The following is a 12,637-nucleotide window of genomic DNA, read 5'->3' on the forward strand; positions in this document are numbered from 1 at the left end:
GGTACAACCCCAGTATCCCCCCCCGGGACCCTCCAGTACCTCCCTCCGGTACCACACTTGTAACCCCCCCGGGACCCTCCGGTACCACCCCGGTACCCCCGCCCGGTACCCTTCGATACCACCCCGGTACCCTCCGCTACCGCCCTCCAGCACCCACCTTGCAACCCCCCTGGGACCCTCCGGTACCGCACCGGTACCCGCTCCCGGGGCCGAACCGGGGGTCTTGGTAGACCCGACTCGCCGTGCGCAGTCGTCCCCCGGGGGCTGGCACCCCCGTTAGTTACACCCCGTTAGTGCCCCCCCCCCCCGTTAGTTACACCCCGTTAGTGCCCCCCCCCCCGTTAGTGTGTCCCTCGTTAGTGTGTCCCCCCGTTAGTGCCCCCCCCCCCGTTAGGTCCCTTCCCCCGTTAGTGCCCCCCGCAGCAGCGGAGCCCCCGGCACGGCCCCACCGGGGCAGCGGAGCCGCCCTCGGACCGGTGCCGCCGTACCCCGGGAGCCGCAGCCGCACCGGCCCCTCCCCGAAGCGTCGGGGCGGCACGGCGGGCACCGCGCCCGGGGAGGAGCTGCCGGGACCCCCCGGTGCCGGGACCCTGCCCGGTTTCACCACCGGGAGGGGGGAAGCCCGGGACCGGAGGGGCCCGGGGGTTGCAGCACCGGGAGCCCAGGGAGGGGGATACGGGGGTACCGGAGGTGACAGCCCGGGACTGGCCGCCGCCTCCCGCCGCCCGTTACCTCGCTCCGGCCCCGGTTCCCGCCGCCGCGGCCCCGCGCGCCGCCCGCCCCAGACGGGGGCCCCGTGACGTCATGGCTCCCGCTGACGTCACCGGGATCCCGCGGCATCACCGGGGCTTCCCCCGCAGGGATCCCTCGGGGACCCCGCACCCCACCGACGGCGCGGCCGGTACCGGGGCTGCCTCCGGTGCAAACCGGGGCTGGAGAAGGGGCGGGGGGGGGCACAGCCGGTGCCAGCCCCGGGGGTACGGCCGGGAGCCGGGGGGCCCGGAGCTGCTGGGGATCTCAAAGCCCCGGGGGTCGCGGAGCCTGTGACCCCTCGCCGAGCCGGTGGTGGCAGCAGGGTGACACCAGTGGCCCCCGCAGCCGGGATTAGCTGTACCCCGGAGAGGCCGCCTGGCCCACGCCGGTACCGGGGGAGGGAAACCGAGCCCGGCCACCCCGGCAAGGCCACGGTGGGGGGGGGGGTTGGGGGGGAAGCCCTGGCTCATGGGGACACTGTGACCACCAGCCAGGCCTTCTCACTGCCCCCAGCAGCTGGGTGGGGGGTGCGGGGGATTGCGGGGCACCCATGGGCTGGCTGGGTGGGTGGGTGCAGGGGGATTGAAGGGTGCCCACGGACTGGGTGGTGGGTGCAGGGTGCCCATGAGCTGGGTGGGTGGGTGCAGGGGGGGTTGCAGGGTGCCCATAGGGCAGGTGGTGGGTGCAGGGGGGGTTGCAGGGTGCCCATGGGCTGGGTGGGTGGGTGCAGGGGGTTGCAGGGTGCCCATAGGGCAGGTGGTGGGTGCAGGGGGGTTGCAGGGTGCCCATGAACTGGGTGGGTGGGTGCAGGGGGGTGCAGGGTGCCCATGAGCCGGGTGGGTGGGTGCAGGGGGGTTGCAGGGTGCCCATGAGCCGGGTGGGTGGGTGCAAGGGGTGGCAGGGTGCCCATGAGCTGGGTGGGTGGGTGCAGGGGATTGCAGGGTGCCCATGAGCTGGGTGGGTGGGTGCAGGGGGGTGCAGGGTGCCCATGAACTGGGTGGGTGGGTGCAGGGGGATTGCAGGGTGCCCATGAGCTGGGTGGGTGGGTGCAGGGGATTGCAGGGTGCCCATGAGCTGGGTGGGTGGGTGCAGGGGATTGCAGGGTGCCCATGGGCTGGGTGGGTGGGTGCAGGGGGGTGCAGGGTGCCCATGGGCTGGGTGGGTGGGTGCAGGGGGATTGCAGGGTGCCCATGAACTGGGTGGGTGGGTGCAGGGGGATTGCAGGGTGCCCATGAACTGGGTGGGTGGGTGCAGGGGGGTGCAGGGTGCCCATGAGCTGGGTGGGTGGGTGCAGGGGGGTTGCAGGGTGCCCATGAGCCGGGTGGGTGGGTGCAGGGGGGTTGCAGGGTGCCCATGAGCCGGGTGGGTGGGTGCAGGGGGTTGCAGGGTGCCCATGAACTGGGTGGGTGGGTGCAGGGGGGTTGCAGGGTGCCCATGGGCTGGGTGGGTGGGTGCAGGGGGATGCAGGGTGCCCATGGGCTGGGTGGGTGGGTGCAGGGGGGTGCAGGGTGCCCATGAGCCGGGTGGGTGGGTGCAGGGGGTTGCAGGGTGCCCATGAGCCGGGTGGGTGGGTGCAGGGGGTTGCAGGGTGCCCATGAGCTGGGTGGGTGGGTGCAGGGGGTTGCAGGGTGCCCATGAACTGGGTGGGTGGGTGCAGGGGGTTGCAGGGTGCCCATGAGCTGGGTGGGTGGGTGCAGGGGGATTGCAGGGTGCCCATGAACTGGGTGGGTGGGTGCAGGGGGTTGCAGGGTGCCCATGGGCTGGGTGGGTGTCAGTGACCACTGTGTACCCAGGTGCCAGGCGGTGACGGGTGGGTGCCCACAGGCCAGGAGGGTGCCGGTGGTCCCACCAGGTGCCCACGGCCGGCGCTGGCACCCTGCCAGGCCCATGTTTGCCGCTCACACCGGGGCTGCTCCGGGTGCCCGGCTCAGCTGGTGCCAGCCCATCCCTGGGCACACGCAGCCCCCGCTCGGGGCTAAAAATAGATTCCACGTGGGGTGGCAGGTGCCACGGGGGATCCCGTGACGGCCACACCGGGGACGGGGTGCCCTGACCACAGCCGGGTGCTGGCGGGCACCACGAGTGCACCCCGGGGAGCCAGACCATAAATGTCCAAGCACGGAACCGTCCTGGAACGGGGACAAGGCAGGAGGGTGGCAGGGAGCCCGCCAGGGCCCACACACACGCACCGGTACACAACACACGCGTGTGCGCGTGCAGCCCTGCAGCAGGCAGGCGTGCAAAATACGTGTGCGCATGCAGCCCTGCAGCATGCGTCTGCGTGCACATGCAGCTGTGTAGCGCACGCGCCTGTGCAATGCATGTGTGCGCGTGCAGCCCTGCAGCACACGTGTGCACACACTACACGGGCCCACATAGCCCTGCAGCACACACGTGCAGCCCACAAATGCACACATATGTGCACACACAGCCCTGCAGCACACACGTGTGCACACACAGCCCTGCAGCACACACGTGTGCACATGCAGCCCTGCAGCACACACACACATGCATACACAGCCCTGCAGCACACGTGTGCACACACCACACATGCCCACACAGCCCTGCAGCACACACATGCAGCCTACATGTGCACACACAGCCCTGCAGCACAAAAATGTGCACGCATAGCCCTGCAGCACACATATGCAGTACACGTAGCCCTGCAGCGCATGCACATGTGCACATGCAGCCCTGTATCACACACACATGTGCACACAGCCCTGCATCACACACATACGTGCACACACAGCCCTGCATCGCACACACACGTGCACACACAGCCCTGCAGCGGACACACATGTGCACATACAGCCCTGCAGCACACACACATGTGCACATACAGCCCTGCAGCGCACACACGTGCACATAGAGCCCTGTATCACACACACATGTGCACACAGCCCTGCATCACACACATACGTGCACACACAGCCCTGCATCGCACACACACGTGCACACACAGCCCTGCATCGGACACACATGTGCACATACAGCCCTGCAGCACACACACATGTGCACACACAGCCCTGCAGCGCACACACGTGCACATAGAGCCCTGTATCACACACACATGTGCACACAGCCCTGCATCACACACATACGTGCACACACAGCCCTGCATCGGACACACATGTGCACATACAGCCCTGTATCACACACACATGTGCACACAGCCCTGCAGCACACACACATGCACACACATGCATCCACAGCCCCACATGCACCCAGTTCTCACCCCCAGAATCCCCAGCAGACCCCCGGGGGTGGGAGGGGCTGCATTATGGCTGCCCCCCCCCCCCCCCCCCCCGCAGCTGTGGGGTGCAGGGCAGAGCAGAGCTGGCGCTCCTCGAACATGCAACAGCCCAGCCAGGGATGGGGGTGAGCCGGAGGGGAAACTGAGGCACAGAGCCTGAGCAGGGGGCTGGGGCTCTCCGTGCTTGCATAGAGCGCTTGTGCAAGGCCACCCTCGTGTAAAGGAATACTAGTGCAAGGCCACCTCTCATGCAAGGGCACACTTGTGCAAGGGAATCCTCATGCAAGGCCACCCTTGTGCAAGGGAATCCTTGTGCAAGGCCACCCCTCATGCAAGGGAATACCAGTGCAAGGGAACCCTCATGCAAGGCCGTGCTTGTGCAAGGGAATCCTCGTGCAAGGGAATTCTCATGCAAGGGGACACTTGTGCAAGGCCACCCCTGTGCACTCACGACTGCTCACTGCAGCACCTTGGGGGGGGGGGGGGGGGCGGGCTCTGTATCTCCCCAGACCTCTGGCTGCTGTCTCCGGGGGGGGGGGGGGGGGGGGGGGGGAAGGGGGGGCAGCACAGGGGGGGTGTCCCCGGTGCCCGGGGGGGCCCCCCGCAGCCGGATGGGCTCGGGCTGGATCCGGTTTCCCGAGGAAACGGGGCAGGAAGGGCCTGGCCGGGGCCCCACAGCGCTGGGACACGGCCCCTGGCACGGGGGAAGGGGGGGGGGGGCTGCGGGTGGGGGGACACAGGGGGGGTCCCCAGGACCCCCCCCCCCCCCCAGGTGACAGAAGTCTCTGTGCCCAGCGCCTGGCTGGCAGGTGGGAGGGCACAGGGGGCAGCACGGGGGGGGCTGCAGCCCGGTGGGCCCCCCCAGGGGACTTGGCATCCCCCAGGGGACACGGCACCCCCCCCCACCTCTGCCCGCCCCCCCCCCCCCAATCACAGCCACACGCTGCTGCAAAAAGTCTCTGTATTAGTAAACACCGAGTGTGCGGCTGGTACAAAAGCCCCTGGGGCAGCTGAGGGGGGGGGGGGGGGGGGGGGGCATGACCCCCATAGCCCCCCCCCCCCCCCCGAGCTGGAAGAGGGGGAGGGGGGCGCAGAGCCCCCCCGGTGAGGGAGGGCACCGATTCCTGAGATGGAGCCGGCTCCACAAGCTGCTCCACGGGGGGGGGGTGGGGTGGTGGGTGTCCCCCTGTGTCCACCCCTTGGTGCTGTGACCCCCATGGCCTGGGGGTGACGTGGGGGGAGGGGGGAGTCAAGCCGGGACCCCAAGGCGAACCCCGAGCTCCTTCCAGCGGCCCCCGGGAGGGGTGGGGGCACCAGAGGCCCCCGCGAAATAAATAAATAAATAGGGCGGGGGGGGCGGGGGGCTAGAGGTGGCTCTCCTCCTCCTCCAGCGCCCGGTTCAGTCCCGGGATAAACTTGAGCAGCCGCCGTCGGAAGCTGCTGTGCCGACCCTTGCGGGGGGCTGCCGCCCCCTCCCCAGGGTCCCCAGCCCGGGCCCACAGCCGCCCCGCAGCCCCCGGCCCCCCCCCCCCATTTGAGGCTGGCGCTGCGGGCCAGGGCTGGCCGGGGGCGGGGGGGTGGGGGTGTGGGTGTGGGACCCCCCTTGTCCCCCTCTTTGTCCCCCTCCTTGTCCCGGTCCGGCGCGTCGGCGAAGAGGCAGGTTTGGTAAGGGAATCGGTCGCTGCCGCAGGCGCTGGCACGGGGGGGAAGCCCCCGGGAAGCCCCCCTCACCCTGCAGGCACCAGCGGATCGACTCCTAGCGTGGCGTAGATGCTGGGGTCTTGGCCACCACGCCTGATGGTGGACACGGGGAAGGAGGGGGTCATGCGGGGGGGGTCCTCCCAGCCCCCACCCCCTCCGCCCCTCCCCCATAGCCCCCACCCCCCCGCCCCCCACTCACCCCTCCGCTCCCCCTCACATGCCACCCAGCCCCCCCCCGCCCCTACCACGCTCCCACCCCCCCACAACCCCCCACACACTCTCCCCACACCCCCACCCTGCACCCCCGTCCCCCACCGCACCCCAACACCCACCCCAGCCCCCCATCCACCCCCCCCACGCCCCCACCCTCCCCCCCCGTACACACCCCGCACCATCCGCTGCTCCTGCACCATCAGCGAGCTACTCCCCCCACTTCTCGTAGAGTGTTTGCTGTGGGGAAAGTGTGGGGGGGTGAGGACCCCATAAAGGGGTCCCCAGGGCCCCCCCCCCACCCCCTTCCAAGGCTGTCCACCCCCACCTCACCTTCAGGTACTGCAGCCGGGCCTCCAGCTCGGCCCTCCGGATGGATGTGCCATAGAGTGTGTCGAGTCTGGGGGGCAGCAGCTGTCAGTGGGGTGGGGGGGAGTTGGGGCCACCCAGGATCCCCCCCCCCCCCCCCCCCAGCTCACCGGAGCATGTTGCCTGAGCTCTTGATGATCTCCACGATCTCCCGGTGCCGGACACCCTCCACTTCAGCCCGTTTACCCCCTGATGGTATCCCCTAAAGCGGGGTGGGGTGGGCTCAGGGATGCTGGTCCCCACTGCTGGGACCCCCCCCCGGCCCCCCCTGGGGATGGCGCTCACCGGCCTGAGTCCCGCAGCATCAGCCGGGCTCCCCCCGTGCACCCGGCACACGAAGGTGAAAATCTCCACGCTGTTCCTGCTCTGGTGGTGCAGCCCGTAGGTCTGAACAGTTTGGGTTTTTTTGGTTGTTTTTTTTTTTGGGGGGGGGGGGGTGGGGGGGGCGTGTGAGTGCACAGAGACCCCCCCCCAACCCCTGGGGTCCCCCCCCAAGCAGTACCCATAGGGTAGCACTTGCAGCTTTTCAGGGCTGTTAGGCGATGTGGGGCAGCACCCCGGCCACGGGAGGTTGGGGTGGTGGTGGGGTGTCTTGCCCTGGATGGCTGCCCCCCAAGTGGGGCCCCCCCCCGCCGCCCCCGCTGTCGCGGCTGGGGGAGGCTTCGGGAGCCAGGCGGCTCCGTCACCGCTAAAATACCGCCTGGCTCAGGGACAACTTAAAATACCCTCGGTGAAAAGCAAGGTGCCAGCTGGAAGGGTGGGGAGCACAGTGTGGCATGGCACGGCTCGGCACGGCACGCTCGGTGCAGCTCAGCACGGCACGGTGCAGCTCAGCATGGCACGGCACGGTGTGGCATGGCACAGCTTGGCACGGCACAGCTCGGTGCAACTCAGCACAGCACAGTGTGGCATGACACACCTTGGCATGGTATGGCATGGCTCAGTGCAGCTTGGCACGGCATGGCACAGCACAGCTTAGCACGGCACGGCGCATGGCACAGCTTGGCATGGCTCAGTGCAGCTTGGCACGGCATGGCATGGCACAGCTCAGCATGGCATGGCACAGCTCGGCATGGCACAGCTTGGCATGGCATGGCTCAGTGCAGCTTGGCACGGCATGGCACAGCTCAGCAGGGCATGGTGTGGCATGGCACAGCACAGCTTAGCACGGCACGGCGCATGGCACAGCTTGGCATGGCTCAGTGCAGCTTGGCACGGCATGGCACAGCTTGGTGCAACTCAGCACAGCACAGCGTGGCATGACACCTTGGCACGGCATGGCATGGCACAGCTCAGCATGGCATGGCACAGCTCAGCACGGTATGGCATGGCTCAGTGCAGCTCGGCACGGCATGGCACAGCTCAGCACGGCATGGTGTGGCATGGCACAGCATGGCACAGTACAGCTTAGCACGGCACAGCGTGGTGCAGCATGGCATGGCACAGCTCAGCACGGCGTGGCATGGCATGGCACGGCTCGGTGCAGCTCGGCACGGCGTGGCATGGCACGGCACAGCACGGCTCGGTGCAGCTCGGCACGGCGTGGCATGGCACGGCACAGCACGGCTCGGTGCAGCTTGGCACGGCGTGGCATGGCACGGCACAGCACGGCTCGGTGCAGCTTGGCACGGCACAACTTGGCCCGGCACCCACCTGGATCTCAAACCCAAAGGTCTCCTCCGCCTTCTTCTCCAGCGTCACCACCCTCCTGGGGGACACGGGGATCAGGGACAGGGCAGAGCCCCCGGCCCCCCCACCCCCCTGCTGAGACCGCGGGTGCTTCCCTAAGGAAAAGCTGCTTTGGGTTTGGGGTCCCTCTGCGGGCAGGACCCCCCCTCCACCGGGATGGGACCCCCCCACCCCCCCCGGGATGGCCTTGGCCAGAGCCCTGCAGCCTGTCCCATGGGTGCTGGGCAGGATCCCCCACAGGGTCCTGGGGGCGTCAGGGGCCCCCAGGGAGCTGTGACCCCCATCGCTGCTCCCACCTGCCCCAGGTTCCCCCCCCAAAGTCACCCGTTCCCCCCCAAAGTCACCCCCACTTCAGCCCCCGTGGGGTGTCCGGAGCAGAGCGGTGTCCCATGGCCAAGCCCACCCCAGGGGGACACAGCCCCCAGCCCCATTCCTGTGTCCCCCACCCCCCACCCCCAGACCCCCCACCCCTACCTGTGCTCCTCTGGGACTGGCTTGGGGACGCCCACCCTGAACCCCGCACCCTGCGGCAAGAGGGAGAGCCATTGGGGGGGGGGGGGGGGGGGGGGGCACCGTCCCGTGACACGTCCCCCTGCTGCCTCCCCCAGGGAAAGCCAAAACGGGGACGTCCCCAGCGAGCCACCCCCCAAAATCCCAGGGAGCACAAACCACCCCCCCGCGGTGCGCCCCCCCCCCCCCGGCTGGTTGGCATAAGGAAGCTTTTATGGATGCTCAAAGCCACCTTCACATCGCCCCACACTTTGACGTCACCTCGCACCCCACGCCACGCTCCGGGGGGGCCGCCCCCCGGCACAGAGGGGCCCTGTTGTGGTCACAAAGTGGGGGTTTTTCATGCAAAATTCCCCCCCGCCCCCCCCCCCCCTCCCGAACAATGTCCCTGTTGTGGAGGGTGCGGAGGCGTGGGCGGGTGCAGGGACAGGCTGGGCACTGCAGGACCCTTGCCGCTGGGCAGGGGGTGACAGGGCTGTCCCCAAATGCCCCTCGGTAGTCCCCTCTGTGGTCCCCAAATGCCCCTCGGTGGCTGGTGGGCTCTGGCGTGGCCGGTGTCACCGTGAGTTGTGCCACGAGAGCGGCACATGGCCCACCTCGGTGCCACCGGCTCCCTCTGCTCCGCGCCCTGCGGTTGTCACCTGTCCCGCAGGTGTCACCAAGCCAAGTGGCTGGTGGTCCCAAAGGATCCAGGGGCGTTGTGGAGCAAAACCCACCAGAATTGGGTGCGTTGTCACGCGAGCCCCCCCCTGCCACGTCACCCCAGTGATGGGAAGGTGACGCAAAGGGGTTGACCCCAGACCCCTCAGGGACACCTCCTGTGGTGGCCTTGGTCGGGGAGGAGGACCAGGGCCACCGCACGTGACCTGGCCTGCGCCACTTCTGCTCCGGATGTCACTCTGGCTTCCCCGACGCTCAGGAAGCACCGTGGGGACAGGGCGGGGGAGGGGGGAGGGGAGCGTTGGGGTGGTGACAGCCCCAGTGCCACCAGAGAGGGGCTTTCCTGGGTGGCGCATGGTCCTGTGTGCCACCAAACCAGCCCCCAGGGCACCCTGTGCCCCAGCCCCCTGTGATGTCAGTGGGGCCGAGCCCAGGGGGACCACAGGGACACGTGTGTTCTGGTGACACAGCCACGTAATGGGGGGGGGGGGGGCGTCCTACTGCGACCCTGAAGGCTGCAGGGTGGGACGTGGGGAGGAATGGGACATGACGTGGGGACTGGAGGGGGCATGGGGGAAAGGGATGCGGGGACACTGGGAAGATGCTGGGGCATGGATGGGACCGGGGTGGGAGATGCTGGGGTAGGACAAGAGCTGGGGGAGGGGGGGGGCGGGGAAGGTGTCACTGGGACAGGACTAGACTGGGGAGATGCTGGGGGCAGGGCAAGAGGCTGGGGCGGGGGGGGGAGGGGGTCACTGGGGCAGGATGGGATGGGGGTGGGACAAGACGCTGTAGGGGGGGGCAGGGGGTCACCAGCGCAGGCTGGGACCGGGATGGGAAGATGCTGGGGCAGGACAAGAGGCTGGGGGGGGTGTCACCGGGGCAGGACCGGGACCCCAGGAAAAGGCTCGGGGGGGGGGGCGGGGGGGGGGGGGCACCGGGAACCGGGACAGGACGAGAACCAAGAGAAGACACCAGGGCAGCCCCGCAGGACGCAGCACCATCCCACAAAACACGGGACGGGTCACCACGCACCCCCCAGTGCCCACCCCTCCCGTACCGATGGCGGCACTCCCCGCCCCCGGTGCACATCAAACGGGGGCACCGGGGAGGGCCCCCCCCCGCCGTGTGGCTGTCCGGCAGCCCTACCTTGCCAACCCGGGGCAGGGTGCCACCGGCGGCATGCCAGTGCCCGGTAGACGTCGGCGGGTGCCGGGCGCTCCGGGGCCGCCGCCGCCGCCGCCGCATCCTCCTCCTTCGGCCGCAGACCGCCCGCAGCCGCCGCAGGGTCATGGCCGGGCACCCGGCGCCCGCCGCGCCGCTAATAGCCCGCGGGGGGCGGGGCCATCGTAGCCACGCCCCCTCCGCGCAGGACACGCCCGTTACGAGCTAACGCCACGCCTCCTCCGCGCAGGACATACCCAGTTAGGGCTAAGCCACACCCCGTTCCGCCACAGGACACCACCAGTTATGGGCTAAGCCACGCCCCATTCTGCACAGAGCACGCCTCCATTGCGTTAAGCCCCGCCCACTGTCCACCATCGCCCCGCCCTAGCTGGGCCCCGGGGCCTGGGGGTTCCCAGGGGTGGGGGGGTCCTGACGTGGGGGGGGGTGTCTCTGGTATGGGGGTCCCAGTCCTGGGTGGGGGTTTCCCTGGCATGGGGTCCAGGTCCAATGGAGTGAGGAGAGCCTGTACCAGCATGGGGGGGTCCCAGGGGTTGGGGGTTCCCAGTGGGGTGTCTTGGTCCTGGCATAGGGGTGTCCCAGTCCTGGGGTTGGGGGTTCCCTGGCACCAGGGGTCCCCGGTGTGGGAGCTGTGGTCCTGGTGGGGGGGGGAACCCTGGCATGGGGGTCCCAGTCCCAGTGTGTGTGTGGGTGTCTGTGGCATGGGGGTCCCAGTCCCGGCATGGGGGGAACCCTGGCATAGGGGTCCCAGTCCCAGCAGGGGGGATCCCAGTCCCAGTGGGGTGTGTCTGTGGCATGGGGGTCCCAGTCCCAGTGGGGGGGGGTCCCAGTCCCAGCATGAGGGGGGTCTGTGGCTATGGGGGTCCCAGTCCCCAGTGGGGGGGTGTCCCAGTCCCAGTGGGGTGTGTCTGTGGCATGGGAGTCCCAGTCCCAGTGGGGGGGGGGGTCCCAGTCCCAGTGGGGGGGTGTCTGTGGCATGGGGGTCCCAGTCCCAGTGGGGGGGGGTCCCAGTCCCAGTGGGGGGTGTCTGTGGCATGGGGGTCCCAGTCCCGGCGAGGGGGGTGGGTCCCCGGTGTGTGGGGGTCCCTGGATCTGGGTCCACAGCGTGGGGAATCTTGGTCCTGGCATGGCAGGGGGTCGCTGCCATTGGGGTCCCCCGGCAGTGGGGGGGGGGGGGCTCTGGGGGATGCTGCTGTGTGGCTGCAAGGAGGGGCAGGGGGGGCAGGGGGGGATGTCACAGGGTGCAGTGGGGGAGGGGGGGGGGCTGCTGCCCCCCAGGAATCGTTTCGGGGACGCTAAGGGGAGAAAGCAGCCGGGTCTTCGGCTTCACCAGGCTCGTGCCGAGCACCCACGGGTGTTTCACCCCGTGGGACAGACCCCCCCAAAGTGGGACCCCCCACCCCCCCCCTCAAAGCCCCGTTTGGGATTTAATCTGGGGCAGAAGCCGGAGCCACGGGTGTGCTGCCAAGGGGGAGCAAAGCTGCTCCCGAGGGATCCGTTCCCACGCCGAGGGATCCGTGCCCACGCCGAGGGATCCGTCCCCACGCTGAGGGATCCGTGCCCATGCCGAGGGATCCGTCCCCACGCTGAGGGATCCGTGCCCACGCCGAGGGATCTGTGCCCACGCCGAGGGATCCATCCCCACGCTGAGGGATCCATCCCCACGCTGAGGGATCCGTGCCCATGCCGAGGGATCTGTCCCCACGCTGAGGGATCCGTCCCCATGCTGAAGGATCCACGCCCACGCTGAGGGATCTGTGCCCACGCCAAGGGATCTGTGCCCACACCCACACCAAGGGATCTGTACCCGCGCCAAGGAATCCATGCCTACACCGAGGGATGCATGCCCACACTGAGGGATCTGTGCCCACACTCACACCAACGGATCCATGCCCACGCCAAGGAATCCGTGCCCACGCCGAGGGATCCGTGCCCATGCTGAGGGATCCATGCTTGCCTTGAGGGATCTGTGCCCACACCAAGGGATCCATGCCCACATCAAAGGATCCATGCCCACACCCACACCAAGGGATCTATGCTCGCAACGAGGGATCCATGCCCACACCGAGGGATTCGTGCCCACACCGAGGGATCCGAGCCCGTGCCGAGGGATCCGTGCCCACACTGAGGGATCCGAGCCTGTGCCGAGGGATCCGTGCCCACATCAAAGGATCCATGCCCACACCCACACCAAGGGATCTATGCTCGCAACGAGGGATCCGTGCCCACACTGAGGGATCCGAGCCCACGCCGAGGGACGCGGAGGCGAGAGAACAATTCCCGGAGACGCGGAGCCGTCGTGCG

The 12,637-nt window shown here is 69.1% G+C and overlaps 1 protein-coding gene across 1 annotated transcript; it reads right to left on the reverse strand.

Annotated features, from left to right (window-relative positions):
* Nucleotides 1–4,952: 4,952 nt before the first annotated feature.
* On the reverse strand, nt 4,953–10,456 carry TAMALIN (trafficking regulator and scaffold protein tamalin). Its single transcript, XM_037411785.1, has 8 exons — nt 10,298–10,456; nt 8,453–8,502; nt 7,943–7,997; nt 6,575–6,676; nt 6,400–6,491; nt 6,254–6,320; nt 6,096–6,160; nt 4,953–5,803 (listed from the first exon to the last, which is right to left on the reverse strand). The coding sequence occupies exons 1-7, from the start codon at nt 10,439–10,441 to the stop codon at nt 6,131–6,133; spliced, it is 540 nt and encodes a 179-aa protein (XP_037267682.1). The 5' UTR covers nt 10,442–10,456; the 3' UTR covers nt 4,953–5,803; nt 6,096–6,130.
* Nucleotides 10,457–12,637: the final 2,181 nt, after the last annotated feature.

Source organism: Falco rusticolus, chromosome 19 (assembly GCF_015220075.1).
Source record: "Falco rusticolus isolate bFalRus1 chromosome 19, bFalRus1.pri, whole genome shotgun sequence".
In the NCBI taxonomy this organism is placed as follows: Eukaryota; Metazoa; Chordata; class Aves; order Falconiformes; family Falconidae; genus Falco; species Falco rusticolus.

What these genes read in the sequence shown, in the direction of transcription:
- TAMALIN (XM_037411785.1), bottom strand. Translation starts at nt 10,441, where the DNA reads ATGACCCTGCGGCGGCTGCGGGCGGTCTGCGGCCGAAGGAGGAGGATG. An exon ending in CCCTGCCCCGGGTTGGCAAG is followed by an intron (nt 8,503 to 10,297) that starts GTAGGGCTGCCG and finishes CTCTTGCCGCAG; the next exon opens with GGTGCGGGGTTCAGGGTGGG. An exon ending in CCCGGCTGCAGTACCTGAAG is followed by an intron (nt 6,161 to 6,253) that starts GTGAGGTGGGGG and finishes CTTTCCCCACAG; the next exon opens with CAAACACTCTACGAGAAGTG.